The sequence below is a fragment of the Alligator sinensis genome, unplaced genomic scaffold, assembly GCF_000455745.1.
Source record: "Alligator sinensis unplaced genomic scaffold, ASM45574v1 scaffold777_1, whole genome shotgun sequence".
Classification (NCBI taxonomy): Eukaryota; Metazoa; Chordata; order Crocodylia; family Alligatoridae; genus Alligator; species Alligator sinensis.
Genome location: NW_005841882.1, coordinates 414880 through 433544, shown reverse-complemented (window position 1 = coordinate 433544; position 18665 = coordinate 414880). Strand labels below are relative to the sequence as shown.

The 18665-nt window shown below is 40.9% G+C and overlaps 1 protein-coding gene across 1 annotated transcript in view; it reads right to left on the bottom strand.

The window, feature by feature from the left end:
- Positions 1-18665, bottom strand: part of MTMR6 (myotubularin related protein 6) — a 35806-nt gene that overhangs the window by 9283 nt on the left and 7858 nt on the right. The window contains 8 exon segments of the mRNA XM_025196600.1: positions 2598-2798; positions 4328-4377; positions 6154-6279; positions 9227-9336; positions 12953-13085; positions 15799-15933; positions 16879-17007; positions 17807-17964. Of these exon segments, the coding sequence (XP_025052385.1) occupies positions 2598-2798; positions 4328-4377; positions 6154-6279; positions 9227-9336; positions 12953-13085; positions 15799-15933; positions 16879-17007; positions 17807-17964 (1042 nt within the window).

Below are 18665 nucleotides of genomic sequence, written 5' to 3'. Positions count from 1 at the left end.
GCCTTACCTAGGGTCCTCCCAGGGCTGCAGCCACAGCAGTAACCTTGGCCAGTAGCTGGAGTGTGGCTCCAGCTGGCCAGGATCCGGTTTTGGGCGGCACGCTCTGCTGCCACTTGCACCACTCCAGTTTTTTTGGGTGCATTTTTTTTCACCCCAGCATCTCCTGGGATCAAAAAAAAGCCCCCATGCTGCAAGGTAACAGCTCTGGGAACACCTGCATGTGCAGTGTATGCTGGCGCACATAGATCTGTAGCGCCACATATTGCACATTCATACTCGTCTGGATGCAGCAACTGATTTAATTAGTAGTTATATTCTCAAACTGATTTTTTGGAGACAATGAGTGGTGTCTTTACAGTTGAAAACACAAATGCATTTTTCAGCACCAAATTGTGTTTACAGGAAGGTTTTGCAACTGGAATCTAGGATATCCTCCCCACAAACCAAGAAGTGACTGACAAGAGGAACAAGAAGGTTAGGGAAAGTGTGCGTCTCTTACTGAATGGGGGAGGCAACCCAGTGACAGATGGAGGAGGAAAAGGCTGGAGTACTCGATGCCTTTTTTACCTCAGGCTTCACAGGCAAGGTCAGCTCCCAGATTACTGCACTGGGCAGCACAGTTTGGGGAGAAGGTGAGCAGCCCTCAGTGGTGAATCAATAAGTTAGGGACTATTTAGAAAAGTTGGATGTGTACAAGTCCATGGGGCCGGATGCAATGCATCCGAGGGTGCTGAGGGAGTTGGCTGATACAGTTGCAGAGCTGCTGGCCGTTATCTTTGAAAGCTCAAGGCAATCAGGGAGAGGTCCCAGATGATTCAAAAAAGGAAAAAACACAGCGCCAGTCTTTAAGAAAGGGAAGAAGGAGGATCCAGGGAACTACGGACCAATCAGCCTCACCTTGTCCTCAGAAAAATCATGTAGTAGGTCTTCAAAGAATCCATTTCTAAGCATTTGGAGGAGAAAAAAAAGTGATCAGAAACAGTCAGCATGAACTCACTAAGGGCAAGTCATGCCTGACCAACCAGACTGCCTTCTATAATGAGATAACTGGCTCTGTGGATGCAATGAAAGCAGTGGACAAAATATACCTCAATTTCAGCAAGATTTCTAATAAAGTCTCCCACAGCATTCTTGCAAGCAAACTGAGCAAGTATGGATTGGATGAATGGACTGTAAGGTGGACAGAAAGCTGGCTAGATCGTCAGGCTCAATGGGTGGTAATCAATGGCTCGATGTCTAGTTGGCAGGCAGTATCAAGTGGAGTGCCTCAGGGTTCAGTTGTGTTCAATATCTTCATTTAACAATCTAGAAGATGGGATGGATTGCGCCATAAGCAAGTTTGCAGGTGACACCACACTGGGGGTATAGTAGGTCTAGGATTCAGAGTGGAGAGCAGGGGTTGGATTCAGAGTGACCTTGACAAATTGGAGGATTGGGCCAAAAGAAATCTCAAGAGATTCAACAAGGACAAGTGCAAAGTCCTGCACTTAGGACGGAAGAATCCCATGCACCAGTACAGGCTGAGGGCTGACTGGCTAAGCAGTGGCTCTGCAGAGAAGGACCTGGGGGTTACAGTGGACAATAAGATGGATGAGTCAGCGGTGTGCCCTTGTTACCAAGAAGGCCAACAGCATATTGAGGGAAATGATTCTTCCCCTCTATTCAGGACTGGTGAGGCCACATCTGGAGTACTGTGTCTAGTTTTGGACCTGTCCCCCACTACAGAAAGGATGTGGACAAGTGGGAGACAGTTCAGAAGAGGGCAACAGAAATGGTGAGGGGGGTAGGGCACATGACTTATGGGGACAGGCTGAGGAAACTGGGTTTACTTAGTCTGTAGAAGAGAAAACCAAGGGAGGATTTAATAGCAGCCTTTAACTACCTGAAGGGTGGTTCTAAAGAGGATGGACCTAGACTGTTCTCAGTGGTGACAGATGACAGAACATGGAGCAATGGTCTCAAGTTGCAGCCAGGGATGTTTAGGTTGGGTATTAGGAAAAACTCTCTTGCTAGGAGGGAGAGAACTGGAACGGGTTACCTAGAGAGGTGGTGGAATCTCTATTCTTGGATGTTTTTAAGGCCCGGCTTAACAAAGCGTTGGGTAGAATGATCCAGTTGGGGATGGTCCTGTTTTGAGCATGGGGTTGGACTAGATGGCCTCCTGGGGTCCCTTCCCAACCCTAATTTTCTATAATTCTATGACAACTTCAATTATTTGACAATAATATTAGGACATGTTAAACAGGGAACAATTCTGAACCAGAAAGTAAACAATATGACTTACATTTTTTCAAAAATAAGTTAAAAGTGAAGAAAAAAAAACACACAACATTTTTGGGGAAGATACAAGACATCTGGAAGGCCTTGAATGCCCCCTCCCTTATGAAATATTGTTGTAACTTTTTCCTCAGAGTTAGAAAAAAAGTTTTCAGCCTCTAAAAGCCTGAGAACACTTGCTGTTTCCCAGAGCAATTGAACCATTTTTCGATATTACAGATCATGTCCACTTGCTTTTATTCAGAGTCCAAGATGAAGATGTAAAGAAGTTCTTATTTAAATGGAGCAAATAAAGAATGTTTACAATCAAGTCAGCTTACTTGAGTTCTTCTCGCTCTTTTTGGCAGTTTCCAAGGAAATTTCCAAACTGGCATGAATGAACATGTTCATGAATCTGAAGAAGAAAAGCCTCGTTGTATTCAAAGGCTTGTGGAAATTGCTCTGTCAGATTCCACACACATTCTAAAAACTGGGTGAACACTGGTGAGATTTCCTTCGGGTCCCCATCCAATTGACAACATCTACAATAGAGTTCCATAAAGAAAATCAGAGAAAGTAAAAGGGTAAACAAAATCCTCATAATTTGTCTAGACAGAAAATATGCATTAATTTCAGTAAGATGCACCTACACTGCAACTCCATCCAAGGTGAGTCAAGATCTGGAAGGACACTGTGGGGCAACACACCTTCGAACCCTGGGGCAAGGAGGCCCAAACAACAGAACAAGAATCCACTGCAGCATACACCTGACATTTTTGTTTTCAACTTTAAAATTTAATTTTATCTTATGTAGTTCAAGGTAAACTAAATAAGCTGTTGAGTAAAAGTGTGCCTTATTCATTTACATCTGTTGAAATCAGTCTCTCTTTTTATCTGGGGTTTTCAGTGTCACAAAATATAACTACCATTTGCTACAGAACTGCAATTAAAAAAGAAACACAGTACTAGCTCCTTTACATTTCCAATTTTAATACAATATGTTTAGACTCTACCAGTTTGGAATAAGCTAGGAAACCTCAGTGAGATTATCATTTCAAGTACAATAGGTGGACAACCACTGTTCTCAACAATACAAGAGAAAGAAATTAGGAATTTACAGAACTGATAATGAGTTTTAAATGTCTAACTTAATATGGAGCTCATCACCAGGATCTGAGAGTTAACTTATTTGTAACAGTTCATTAGTACATTCTAAAGGAAACAGAACAGACCATTTATTTAGCCTAGAGCACATTTAGAGCTTCATATACTTGGAATGGCTAAAGAAGTTTTATACATTTAGATTTGTAAACTCTACACATGTACAACTGTATTTAAAGTGATCACACTTGTTGAGCACCAAATTCTCATTAAAAGCACTGCTCTACTTTCCTTGTCATTTCAAAGAGCAAGAGTAAGAATATCTGCCATGTCTTTAAGAACCTTAATTGCTTACTTATCTATTTCCTCTATTGTCATGTAGCTCTTGAAAGCCATAGAGTTCAGAATTCCTGTATGGAAACAATTATCCTGTAGGTATTTAAATAAGTAAGATAATGCAAGATGCATTGCCTATTGCAGAATTGGCTTACTTGTTGTCAAGAGTTCCATCAATGCTACAGTAATATTTAGGCATTAGACTTTCACACGTTACCATATTTCTTGCATACAAGCAGCCTTGCTATATCTTTTTGACAGGCAAAATGAAGGAAAAGAGATATCTTTCCTTATAGTAACTTTGTAGCAGCAGTTAGGGAGCCAAGCCTGCTCATTGTTCTGCTCCCTGTGGCTTGCTGCAGTTTCAACAGTAAATGGCAAAACCTGCTCTTACTGTATTACTTGCATATAATGAGCACTCCAACTCCCAGCAGGTGGTTTCTGGGAAAAGGATTGTTGTATGCGAGAAAATATGGTATTAGGTTAATAAAAATACATACAAATGTAAATGTTAATATAAAACACTAAGCCTTTGTTAATAACACACTTATAGTTAAATTCACAGAGCAAATGGATACAAATCACTAATTGACAAATCTGCAAAATTTTGCTTTGGCCAATGAGAATGATCTACCTGTCAGAAAATTTGTGTCCAAAAGAGATCCAGTCCTTTTCTATTAAAACCTAGAGAGAGAAAGAAATAAAATTTGATGTAAAGAAATCATGGAACTTCTTTGCTTGTGCATTTATCTTTAACTATCCATTGACATGCACCTCATTTTCAGGTTCAATTTATTTACTACACTAGAGCTCAGTAACACCATTTTGAGTCCCAATGGCTTCATGACAACTTTTGACTACTGAAAATGAATCACTCAAAAAGAGAAAGAAGTGTGCATAATATACTTGCAACCAGTCTGAAAGCTATTTACATCTTTTAAAAGTGTAAAATGTTTAGTTGACTCAACAGCTTAAGTGGCTTTGTTAAACCATATTCACTATAGAAGAGCTTAATGAGGTCATATAAGCTGACTTCTGCAAATTAGGGAGCAGGTGAAAAAGTGCCAGATGAAGGTATTCTTATATGTACTTGTAATTTAAAATATTTATAGCAATATATGCCAATATGCATCAGTAGAGTATGACTTCTACATTTTGGGAACATTGATAGCACCATGTGCTACAAGAAGCATCAATGTAGGTGCAATGCAAGTCAGTTGGTGGTAACTGAAGAAAGTCATGGATGGTAAGAGGGGAAACCTCCCCTTCCATGGGAGTATTTAGTAGATTCTATAAATATGAGCTGTTATTAGGAAAAAGGATTGCCTTAGCATGGGGATAGGGCCATATGCCCCAGGGGCTATGCTAATGCGAGCCACAGACATCTGGGCTACACTCCCAGGCCCTGTAGCGGGTAGTGTGAAGTGGGGGGGAGGGACAGTAAGGGAAGGGGGAGTTTCTGCCTACTGCCCATACTAGCAATGCCACCTTCTTCAGCTCCCTTGCTGTACTGTACCATGGGGTCACCCAGTACCATGGGCTGTACCACCACACCCCTGGGGTGGGAGCAGGAAGAGAAAACTGAGGGGAGGGAGGGAGGGAGGAGGAACCTAGAGATCTAGGCTGAGGCAGGAGCAATTAAGTGGGGCGGAGGTGCAAAAAGAGGTGGCAGCAGCTTGGTAGGAGCTACACAGTAACCCCTTACAGGCTGCATGCAGCCCCCAGGGTTCCATTGGGACAGCACTGCCTTATCAGATCATACTTGCATCTTGCCCAACTGATCAGTACCAAATGCCATATGAAAGTTATTAAAAAGCCGTAATTCTTACTCCATGGTGGAAATGTCCATAACAGAATCATCTCCATAATTTCAAGCAGTTAACGGGTTTATATCCCCTTTACCCATGAGAAAGTTTGATGGTTTGGGGGTTTTGTTTTTTTTACTCCTACTAAACTTTTGGTTTTAGTAGTATTTATGACATGTTCTATATACTATTCATTCTATTAGTTTTAAATGCTGCCTTTCAAATTCACTGAATTCCATGAAATAAAGTGTGTGAACAGGATACCAGTTGACAATACAGCAGTATCAAGTACAAGATTTTTGCCAAGGTATTTTGATGATTTTTGAATGCAGATTATGAAGTATACTAGTAGACTGTGGATTACCAAAATTACTACTTTAGTTTACCTTCAGGTTCAGTACATGGCTACTTTGAATGCACACACTGATGAATAAAAAGTTTATAATGCTTTTCCATGTAACTTGATATAGCTTTCCAATGGGAGACATGCAGACAGACTGTTCTGATTTGAACTTGTTTATTTTACAAAAGCAAAATAAGCAAAATTAACAGGCAGTAATTTATCTATTCTGTTACACTTTACATTTGGAAGCTCATATTTTCATACCCTAGACTTAAAGGCAATTGAATTTAGCTATATGAAAAAAATGCTCACCATGAATCCTTTAATTGTCCTGTAATAGGAATCCAGTAAGAGAGCACCAAGGGAACAAACTTGGGAAGTCCTGTCCCAGCCATCAGAGCAGTGCACTAACACACTTGCATTTTCAACTACTATTGCCTGCAAAATGAAAATAAACCTTAGTAGCATATGTTCCAGACAAGTAATTTCTTAAGTAAATTTCAAAAGTTCAGTTTATTTCACAACTTGCATGACAGTACTTATTTAGTGACAGCACTTGAGGCTCACCTGGCAGTGCACAGTGTGTGATTTCTGGCTGCAAACCATGTTGAGCAGTGCCAATGTTGGGAATTTCCCTTTGCAAAGCTATCAAGCTCTGCATGATAAAGACAAGGTTTAGTTCCCTCTTTGCTCTTGAAACTAGGTCTTCATTGTCTACTATTTGTTCACAGCCAAATATCTAGTAGCACCTAGTCTCAATAGGCTGCTAGGAAGAGGCTCAACTATACACCACAATCTCACAAAACAAATATGGGGTACTGGGTATTTTTTTAAAAATTCTGTCCAGTCTGCTTCAAGAATTTAGGGGTATGAGAAAGATCCAAACAGGAAGCCATGCTTCATTGATCTAAATATTTGCAAGTCACATTTTGACAGATGTTAGCTTTTTAATTTCAAGTAATCCCAAGCCTACTTTAAAATACTCCAGTGCTACTTCAGGTGGCAGAAATCTTTATGGCAAGAATTACTGCCTCAAAGTTTTCCAGCTATAAGCCTAGCAGACATGATAATGTCATATTTATAAGCAGCAACACACTTCCCCCCCCACCCCCTCACAAACATACCTGTATGTGCTGCTATGCTATGAGAAAAGAAGTGTAGTACAGATTCAAGTATGAGAGAGAATGTTTTCATGGACATTACAGCTGAAAAGGACACTGCAAAATCATCAGGTCCAGCTCTCTGCCCAAGGGGCAGGAAGTCTGCTGGGCTCAAATAATCCCAGCAAGGTAAGCATCCAACTGGGTCTTAATGGCATCCAGAGTAGGTGATTGTACCGTTTCTGGGAGGAGACTATTCTAGACTCTGGGGACTCTGAGAGTAAAGCAGTTTTTTACTATGTTCAGCCTAAAACGGTCTTCCCAGAGTTTATGACCATTAGACCTCATCTTCAAGTGGGGTGCCCTGGTGAACAGATGTTGTCCCAGTTCCTGATGCACACCCCTTACATACTTATAGGCTACAACCAAGTCCCCCTGAGCCTTTACTTCTCCAGGCTGAAGAGTCCCATGCCTCTCAGCCTCTCCTCATAAGACTTGTTGTCTTGCCCTCTGATCCTGTGTGTGGCTCTCCTCTGGACTCTCTCAAGCTTCGCCACATCCTTCCTAAAGTGCAGAGCCCAGAACTGGACACAGCACTCCAGCTGCAGCCTCACCAAGGCCAAGTACAGCAGGAGATGACTTCCTGGGTCTTGCTTGAAATGCATTGATAGATGTAAGCCAAGGTTTTGTTTGCTTTGCTGCCTGCGGTATTGCATTGGTGGCTCATGTTCATCTTGTGGTCAGTCATGACCCCCAAGTCCCTTTCAGTCGTGGTGCTAGTGACCGTTTTGTCTATGGAGAATTTATCCATAGGTGGAGATGTGCATGTAAAGATTCAGCAGAAAAACGTTTAGAAAAGTGTATAATAAAAGACTAGTGTAAGGTGATAGTTGCTAGGAATGATCATCTAAGAAAAAATACCAGGCACACTTCAGAGTAGCTTTAAAGCATAAAACATGCCTAATTCAAAAGTAAATACCCCTCTTAAAAGTATATGACCTGCACATACTTAAATATTAAAGCCAGTAGAAGTTCATGAATTAAATATCCCAATTAACAAGGGCACTAAACTGTTACCCTACCCTTCCAAGGTCACAACCAAAACAGCTCCAATTCACATAGTTAGTTACACTAACAGTGATTCTCAACAAGGGAATCATGGCATCCAGGATGCCACAGGGTACCATACAATGGTAGCACTTATGTGTGCAAACACCTACCATGATTCATAGCTTAAACCCAGAGATTTCAAATAGAAATCCAAAGTGTCACAAGCATTGTGCCCTGTTGTGGTTCGAGTTCTTTGCAAAAGAATTACACACTTTTCTTTTTTGACTACGGAAAAAAAAGAGGAAACTAAGAGCTGACATTCAGAGCGGTCTTGAGTCTAAAAATGTTGAGAACCACTTCCCTACTGCATGCTATTCTGTGACTAGAATACCACATCATAGCATTTTGCCAGCCTGTGAATTAAGTCATGGTTTTTGTTATTATTTGAAGTGTGTTTGCTGCGATTTTTATTTCTCTTTCTATTAATATAAAGTTTGTTACTTAACACCAATGGCAAAATAGAGGTTGCAGTAAAAACCTGCTTACCCTATCCCCTCTAGGCCCAAGCAGTTCTTTGGCAGATGTTTATTAGATTAAACTGGGGAGGAGGGCAGTACTTGGAGTTAGCCGATTTAACTATCTAAAGGAAAGCTGCAATCAAACTACAAAAGTTAGAACTGATTTCCTTAGCATCATGGCCGTGTGAAGCACTCAACTTTTAATAATAATTTCCTCCAACTCCCCTTTCCCCCACCCCTTATATATATTTGATGGTTAGATCTGTTATAAAAATATAGCTAAGCTAACATCCTTTCACCACAGTACAAAGGGGGCTGCTTCACATTCAAAAGACAATTAAGACACAAAACAGGCACATACCAGTTATTTTTTCTGCCAAATGGACTTGCTGTAAAACTACACAACTAAGTTATACAGTTTTCTGTAAGCAGCATAGTTTAGATCAGTAGTGAACAGAACACACTTTTGCCCTTTTGTGGGGGGAGCTGTTGTGTGCACCAAACTTTTGTTCCATTACAGGCACAGACTAGTTTCCAATCATTTATTTAGTAAAAGTGTAATGTCCATACCTAGCACAATTGCAACAAAACACCCAACAGAGAAAGTACATAAATCAAATGTTATTATTTTTGCTGCAGGAACAAGTCAAGAGTATGAAATACATCCTCAACCTCCCACACCCCCACATCCCCAAAAAGATGAGGTGTGCAAGTTACTTTGGCCAAGACGACAGCAGCATCCAATACAGCTTTGATATGACGCAGCCAGCCAGAGTTCTCCAAGCCAGACAAAAAATCGTTGACAGACAAGCCCCTTATACAACTGACTGAAAGACAAAAAAATAAAAAGGCATTTAACTTCCTATCACTGTAAAAGGAGGGGGGAGGAATGCAAATATCAGGCTACCTTTCTCCATTTGAGAAAGGTATTTAAAACATTATTCTCTCTTTTCAAGAAGTTTTAAATTCTCAACACTTCAGAAATACAGACAGAAAAATAATACATTTCTCCATATAAAAAAGACTGCAGATAGAATGGGTTATAAAACAGAAAGAAACTAGGTCTGCATTGCCAAAAGGGTACAAGGACAACATTTGAGTAAATAAAGTTAATCAGTCACAGTAAAAAGTGCTACTTGGCCTTACAGAGCAGGACAGCACAAGGTAAATAACTCCACAACCGTAACCCACCAAAATATTTAAAGGGAGTAAATCATTACCAGACTATATTTAGAGTACTGAGCAATAAAACTGCCAGAATAAAATGGGTCATTTTTTAACAAGAGTACTCTGAATGTAGTATTTACATAAGTGGAAGGGGAAGAGGGGGAAAAACAGGGAAAAAATAAAGCTCTTTCTGTGTATGTCTCCAGAACACATGTACCATTCTTGTTTAATGTAAACTCCACCATCCTACCCTCAATAATGTACAATAATGGAGGAAGGGAAATGAAGAGCATCTTCAGTCCTGCAGATGATATCAATCTGAGGACACATTTCCAGTAGTATCATTCATATTGGTTTTTTACTCTAATGTAAAATCACACCAAGATATGGAGTAGACAGATCAGCTCCCCTAGAGCAATTGCATGCAGCATGTCATATTAGTGTCTTGATATTACATGGCAGGGGAGATGGTAAGACCATTAGCCTTAAGCAAATAGTTCCCTAGAATAACTGTGGACAAATACTTACACAAGCATATTCTTACTGCACATTTACTAAGAGTAATTTACACTGGATTCAACTGAGTTAAATCAGTAGAGGGCTGTATTTTATGTAGCTGATCCTTGGGGTAATCTATCTTCACAGCCATGTTAACAATGTATCTGTATCTCATGTAACCATCTTTTGGTAATGACTTCCGATCTGCAATTCAGTTTTTAGCATAAGGGTTGTTGGTTGTAGCTGTGTTAATCTAAGGCCATAAGCCTACAGTTTTTAATATAAACATTTATCTGAATGCCAAGCAATCAATGTGGCTTGACCTAGAGCATGGAAAGCAAAATAATTTGGATCAATTGTCTTTACTGGATAAATCTAGGCATCAAAAACAATGCAATTATTCACTGGATGATATAAGATCACATGCCCCTTGAGCCAAAGTATATTTCTTATTTAAAGGAAGCAAAGATACAGCATACTTAGCACAGACGTCTTGCAGCATAACTACAAATAAATAAAAGAATCCCTTCACCAACTAAAAATAGAAAATATTTCCAAACACGTTAGGAGACCTATACCAATAGTTTCTGTAGAACATGATTTCGTTGTAAAACAAGCCCACAAACCTCCTCAACTCCCCAAAATTAGCTTTTGTAGTTGGCAAGAAAACCTTTCAAAGGGAAAATGATGTTGCACGCTTGCAAAACCTGCAGATCTTTGCTTGCTGGCCTCTTTTCCAAGCAAAGCTATACAAGACAGAACACTGACCCTTCAAACATCTGGACAGCAACTTTTTCTTCAAGTTGTGGTTGATACGGTAATTTACAGCAGCAATACTAAGCAGTTGTGTTGGGGGCTTTGAATCTAGGAAAACAGCAGTTGGAACATGGCCTTTTTGCATGGGATACCAATCCCATGAGATCTAGTAAAAGAAATGCCTTTCATGTGAACAGATCCTCGATGGCCATTTTATGTATAGGTAAGATTGAGACTCCTCTGAATCTATTACTTTATCTTGACCATTGTGCCAAACAGGGTAGCCTTGTAGAATAATTTTCCTGCTATTTAATATCTTGAACAGATACAGAACATGAATTTCCTTTGTCCGATATCAGTCAGGCTGTGAAAGAAGGATTTTAGGTGTGAGTACTTGTAGCCAGAAGTAATGTCTTCACGCGGCAGACTGATATATTTCAGTATGCTGGAAAACCTGAATTATCTTGATTCCATTAACATTAAGTAAATAATCATGGAAGAGTTTGCTCTTATTCCATAAAAGACCCTTGGAATCAAGTGAATTTGCGGGGGGGGGAAGGGGAAGAGGAAAAGCATAAAGTATTTCTGCCAAAGAAAAATCCCATTTCAAGATGTTGCAAAGGATCAATGCCGATGTCTCACTTGTGACTGGAATGTTGCTCACTAAAGCTGTTTAGCATAGACAAGTTAGACTCAGATGCACTGTTCCCTATCCTGATGGCCTCATGACCTAATGGGAAAGGTCCTGCCTCTACATCCTGGTTTTGAAAGACATGGTTATTATTCTGTCATATTTCCATACATCAGCTTTACCAAAACTTACCAAAATCTTTACATGTTTAAGCAATACCTGTATAAGGTTGTATAATTTTTCTTTGAACTTCACACAGTGCAGGAGAAGCCAGTTTTTCTCCTTACAGTTTCTAGAGGCAGGCTGCCTCTGATTCTGGCCTATGAGCTTTTTTTCCCCAGAAACCTTCCCGTCATATCTGGGATGACAGCCTGCTGATGGGAGCAGACTCACTGGGTTTGAGACTGGTCAAACTGATTCATCCAATGAGTTACGTACATGTGCATCATAGTCTTTTCCGAGGTGGTGAATCCAGATCCAGGCTGGAGCACTGTCCTGGAATCTGAACTGCCTCAGAAGGTTAGACTTAAAAAGGACAGAGAGCCTTAACGGCAGTGTGCACCTTTATAGGAATTTCCAATGACTGCAGTTATGATATTCTTATTGTGACCTGACAAGCAATCCAAACCCCTTTCAGCACCTGGAGAAGAATTAGGTAGTACACTTAGCTTCTTAATATACATTTATAAATCCCTAATGACATCTGAAAAAACTCTAGAACTCTTGGTTCAGAGATGATACCTTTTATTAGACCAACTGAGAAATCACAAAAAACATACCTTTTTCAGCAAGCTTTCGGGCGCACATGCCCTTCCTCAGGCTCAGAGAAAATTAAAGTTAGTAAAAAGTCCCCATGGGTAGAAAATAAACCTCATTTTTTCCATAGAGGAAGCTGAAGGTGGAAGTCTGTTCCTTTGGGTCTGAAAGCTTGCCGAAAAAGGTATGTTTTTTGTGAATTCTCAGTTGGTTTAATAAAAGGTATCATCTCTGAACCAAGAGCTCTAGAGTTTTTCAGAGGTCATTAGGGATTTATAACTATATATTAAGCCCTGCAACCCATCTCCTGTAGATCATCTGGCACATGAACAGACCTAGCCCAAGAAATATTTAACATCTTGACATATTTCCGTCAAGACAAATAATTAACCTTTCACAAAAGCTCCCTCAAAATTCACAGTAAATCAGTTCCCAGCCTCTCAAATGACATAACACACCAGCTACTAAATTCAATGCAGTAAGGAAAAATAAGATTTGTATTCTTTGCATAAACTAACATTAAAAATTCAATGACCATAAAAAGATCACTTATCCAATTTTTAATCACCCTCCCATTCCCCCTCCTCCCCACCCAAAGAGCAAGCAAACCCTATACAGGCAGAACAACAACTTACCTTCTAGAAGTTTCTGCAGGCTGGATCTCATTACATGAATATTTTCAATGCCGACAAACTGAAATCTAATGTTAGAGTAGTTGTCCTCATTTTCATAGCCTTTACCTGCTGCTCTGTTTGCCATTGCATTAAGCTACAGGGGGGGAAAAAAGGCTTTTTTAAAAGCTAAAACGTAAAATATGATATAACCAGGCAACTTCAGTGGGAGACTGGGTTAAAACACAAAACAGTAGACATACACCTCTTATACCAGTGAGGGTGGGCCAACCTTCCTGTCAGAGGCCACTTTCTGGAGCAAATTAACCTTCTACCCTCCCCTCATCAAGTGCCTCTGTGATCCCTTTCCCTTGCCCACTCTGCTGTTCTGCTCCCTGCTCTGTGCTTCCTGGCTGATCTGATGATTTGCTTTCTGCTCCCTGCCCTGTACTGCCTGACCCCTCCCCAACCTGCCATGTGCCCCACTCAGAAGCTGCCCCTGCCACTTGTGGCACCTATGACACAAGGTGGCCACTCCTGACGTATCCATAAGCATACCAATAGATACCAGGTTTGTGGCTACGTTTAAGGAGGTTTCTTTGATATCATAATGATGAATGGTGAGGAAGACTGCATGTCGAATACAAAGGGTGAAAAGGCAGACCAGATGCAGAGCTGATAATTCTGAACAGGCTATATAGCATATCTCAATTCCATTTCCTCCCAGACATACAAGATTGTAATTACTCATCTTAAATAGTTTTGTGAAATCATGAACAAGGTAATTAACTGAAAAGTTCAACTTCTTCAGATATGCTGCAAGTCCAGAAGTAAGAAGGAAGAAGCACTATTATCTTCGAATATATTGGGTGCAACTACACTTTCAGTTTACTGTGGAGTAGACTAATTGGCTTTGCAACAAAGTGTCCCCATCTACATGTGTGCCAGTATTAGTGCGCAGTAAGTTAAAATTTGCATTGGGGACAGTACTATCTTATGGCAGAGCAATTTAATGCACTAAAACACATGCATGGATGCTGACCACAGGCATAAGTTGTACCCGGTCAGTCTAGCCAGTTGGGGGCCTGATCCATCCCAGCTCACTGAGTCTGTCCCAGGTGCATGTGTAGATGTTGCACCCAGGAGCAGTTCCCTCCATCTCAAAAGGCTCTGGAGATTAATTGCGTCATATTAATTGCCATGCAGATGTACCCACTGATGGCTATAAAATTATGAATTACCAAAAAACCTAAGCCAACTCAATCTGAATCAACAAATAAGACATTTTTCTGAGGGCTCTCTCGTGCTCCAGATATTACATTTTCTTTTTAACTAAATTAATTTTCTAATCTTTATTGTCAGAAAGAAATTTGAAACAAACTTCTGAATGAAGCCAACACAAATATACCACCCAAGCTGTGAAACAAGTTGCAATAAGTATGTACTGCCACTCATCCTAATGCAGGGGCGGGCAATTTTGGGCAGAGGGCCGCTTACTGAGCTTTGGCAAGCCATCAAAGGCCACATGACAGGCAACCCAGGGCAGATAAATATTAATTTTCTAAGTTTTTAGGGGCCCCGCAGGCCAGATAGAATGGCTTGGTGGGCCACATCCAGCCCCCAGGCCGCATTTTGCCCACCTCTGTCCTAATGGGATGACAAGAATGAATCCTAATAACTGAGCAAACAAACACACTGAAGTATTTTATACCGCTGATGAAATATACAGGGGAGACAGGGAGGGGATATGAAGATTTTTGTGGCACTTTATTTTGGTTTCAAACAGGTGACCCTTGATTGTGAACAATTACACACGATTCTACCACCTACTCTGCCTCAATCTGACTTTTGACTACAGAAATGTAAAGGAGACTACAAACTGCTTACATGATATCTGAACAAAATAATTTGATATTGGTGCATTAGAAAGGCTATGAATGCTAACATATGATGTACACATTCTTTTCTAATATCCCCATTTTTTAAGACATGCTCACTTTAATTCAGCTGGCAAACTTCTCATCCTTTTGCATTCTATGCTAATAGAGCGGCCTACAGTCCAAAAGTGCTGGGCAACCCACAGTTCCCATTAACTTCATAGAAAGATACCTAGCACCTTTAAAAATAAAGCCACTTATTGCTTAAGTATAGCAGTTCAAATTTAACCATCTTTTTCAAAACACTTGGCTAGAAATCCCAAGTGAAGTACATTTCACTTAGCTTAGCTATCTGTCTGAACAAGAAGAGGCAGTTACTTTTCTGCATTAAAAGAAAATTGTTTATTTTTAATTTGCACAGTGGTGCTGTGCTCCAAATAATGGGCATTTATACACGTACCTTTGTCTGCTCTGATACACCGGAAATCCAGCACATTGGAGCAGATTTGACTAATTAAGTCTGCGGAGCACACTAGCCGGCACACCCGGCACTCTGACCCATGCATTTGTATAGATGGTGAAATGCACGTGAGCGCTGAGAAAATGGCGGCTTGTGCTTTTGAACTAAAAGTTGAAAAGTGCGCCGCCACCATTTTCTCAGCGCTCATGCACATTTCACCATTTATACAAATGCACGCGATGCAGCACCAAGCACTTTTAAAAGCACCCAGAGCTGTGGTGCATACACGTTTACAAATGCCCACTGTTACCAAAGTCCTCTCGGGTAGGCCACACATCATACGAGAAAGCATTAACAATCTTTTGGCCATAACTGATGTGGACCAAACGTGAATCAATGATCTAAGGGTTAAAAGCATTATATGGTATATTACCAACCCCACTGACCCCGATACAATCCCCAACACTGCCTCCTAATGTTTGGAGTGATAAAGTAATGGAAGCCTAAGCTGCAGCTCTGATGTAAATACATACTTTAGGTCTGGTGTCCATGACATACATATAGCGATTAGCAGGGTTAGCTTTACTGATTGCTTGTAGCATGTGCTCATCCTCCAGACACCTGGCACTGAAGCCTGAGAGAGGTTGACTGCATCTGCAAATGGCAGCCTAGTACAGAAACAAAGAATCAATTTGCAAACTGATTATGAACACTGCTAGAAGAACACATTAGACATACAAATTTCAAAATGTTTAAGTGCAACAAGGTCTAAAAATTACACAGTAAAATGATAAGCTGAAGAGAACAGGGCTGCTCAGTGCCACAAGCCAGCAGATGGGACAGCCACACTAGACCTGCATCCTGGTGAGAGGAAGAGGGCAGGGGGAACTCTGATTTTCCAGGATATAAAAATCAAAGTCAAATGCCAAAACACATAGGTATTTACAATTTATTTTATTATAATGGTGGAGGCACTGGTAGGTTTCCAAATTGTGTCCAACTGATACTCTATCTATGCGTTTCATTTTAATTGTGGAAAAATGCAAATGTTGAGGTTTTCAAATCAGAGAATTTTGGGCTTTCCATCAGAGAACTTTGGATTTTTAAACAGAGAAAACCAGGATCTCTGCTAAGATAAGCAGAAAGGCTTACAATAGGAAAAAAAACAACAAAAACCAAAAAAACAAGCTGAAATATTGCCCTTTTCCATCTGTCTGTCCCTCCACAGCAATTACTGCTATGGTTTCATAGAAATATAGAAAATTTGTATTGGAAGGGACCTCAGGTCATTTAGTCCAACCCCCTGCTCAAAGCAGGTTTTCAAATCTGTTTGTTCAGAGTGCTATTCTTGACACTCCCAAATAGCAGGATAGATTTCTAAAAGAGATCTGTAATCTCTCAACCATCTTAAAGGTCCTATATTAAAGTGTGAAAATGTTACAATTGGCCAAGTATAACCTAACATTTTGTTAGGCACAGCATCAGAGGTTAAGAAATAATCACAGTTCAGTGGAACCAGGTTATTATACTTGCCTCCTTTTCTTTCCTGAACCAGCGTCACCTGTTGAGAAAGTTTTTAGCCCACTCGCACTGAAAGGAAAATCAGACTATACCTCTTTGTCTCTATGATAATATGACAACACTGGGAATCTTCCTTTGCTTCTGAACTTGGAGCTACCAACGATTATGGGTTTGCTTGCAATTCTGGGAACATAAAGTTCTCTAGGATAGGTTTCACAAATCTGTAAGACACAACAGACACACAACATAACTATTTCATCTGCAGGCCCCTTAAATTCAGTGCAAAACTTCTAGCCATGAACAACTGATTGCTAGCTACATTTATTTCCTTAACTTTTCCCTCCCTACTCCCAAATCAATAGACCCAGCATTCAGTGCAGAGCTAAACAGTCCAGAAGTTAGGGGGGGGGAAAAAAAAGCCTGTACAGTTTCTTTCACTAGGAAAAACCAGAGAAAAAGCATACCGTATGAGATAAAAGAATAAACTGATAAGAGAGAATGATAAAAACTCAACATTCAGTAGAGTGGATTGAGACACCAGCATCAGTTTATAAAATTGAGACTTATTGAAAATTGGTTTCTAGGAATAATAATGCAAAGAACTTTTTCAAATAGAGCCCAACTCATCTTTACATTTAAAATTTATTTTTATTTTGGAATTTATTTTTTAATCTCAATAGGAGCAGGAGTATCACACCTCAACTCTGCTGATACCAGAGCAAAATCCTTCCCGACTGAGCGCTATGAAGGCAGCAAAGAACAAAATTACTGTAGCTCAGCATCAAAATAAGAAATAAACCATGCTGTCCAAAGGTTCCCCTTGCTCATAAAAAGTTGGCTATTCCACTATGCCTCTGGTTTTACCTTACTGGAAAAAGCTTGGAATTCAAGAGTTTTGAGGTTTTCACAGCATTACAGATATTTCCTGCTGGACTGAAATCAGTGGTTGTAAGGTCAAGATGTGACAGAGATAAATGTACATAATTTCCCTCTATTGCCAAATTGCCCATTATCTTTTACCTTATAATCACGATTTGCGTCAGACAACTGCCAGTTGGTGTTTGGCACTCCCATCCGCTTATATTCTTCTGCTAAATCAATAAGCTGCCAGCCTTTCACCTGTTCAGACTCCTTCTGCTTTGGATTGTAAGAGAAGGCATAGAGTTCATCATATCTCACTGAAAAGCAGAAAATAGATATTTTGAGAAAGTCAGAACCCAGGTATCTTCTCTGTCAACAAGTGTAGGCAGATCACCACCTAGGAATAAGACTCCAAGGCCATCAAAAGACCCCTAATAAACACAAATAAATCACATCACGCATTCCCTTTCATTACCACGTAAACCAGTGGTAACCAATTGGTCAGTTGGGATCGACCAATTGATCCCGGAGCCTCCTGCAGTCAATCCTGGGCTGGGGTGGCCAAATGTGTGCATCAGTCAGTGGGGAAGGGGAGGGAAGGAACAGGGGCCAGATTGAGGCCCCCTCTTGGCGAAGGACAGAGTACAGCAGAGGTGGGAGAAGCCTGTAAGATGAGTAGGGCTCCAGGCAGGTGGTGGAAGGATCAAGCCTGGGTGGTTTGTTGGGGGGGAGGGGGCGGGGGGCAGCTTCCGCCGCTGCACGCACCCTGGCGGAGGCCCTGGGGGGGCACATGCCCCACCTCAAATCGGTGAGTGGCAGAGGCAGCTGCTGCTGCATGCTGGGCTTTGCCCCCCAAGCACCACTGCAGCCCGCCCTGGGCATCTGCCACACAGGTCGGGGGGGGGGGGGGGCATGTACCCCCCCGCCCCAAATGCTGGGCAGCATGGGTGGCTGCAGCAGCAGCGAGGTAGGGAGGGGGCTGGGGACAAAGCTGCGAGCGGCTCATCTTGGGGGCATG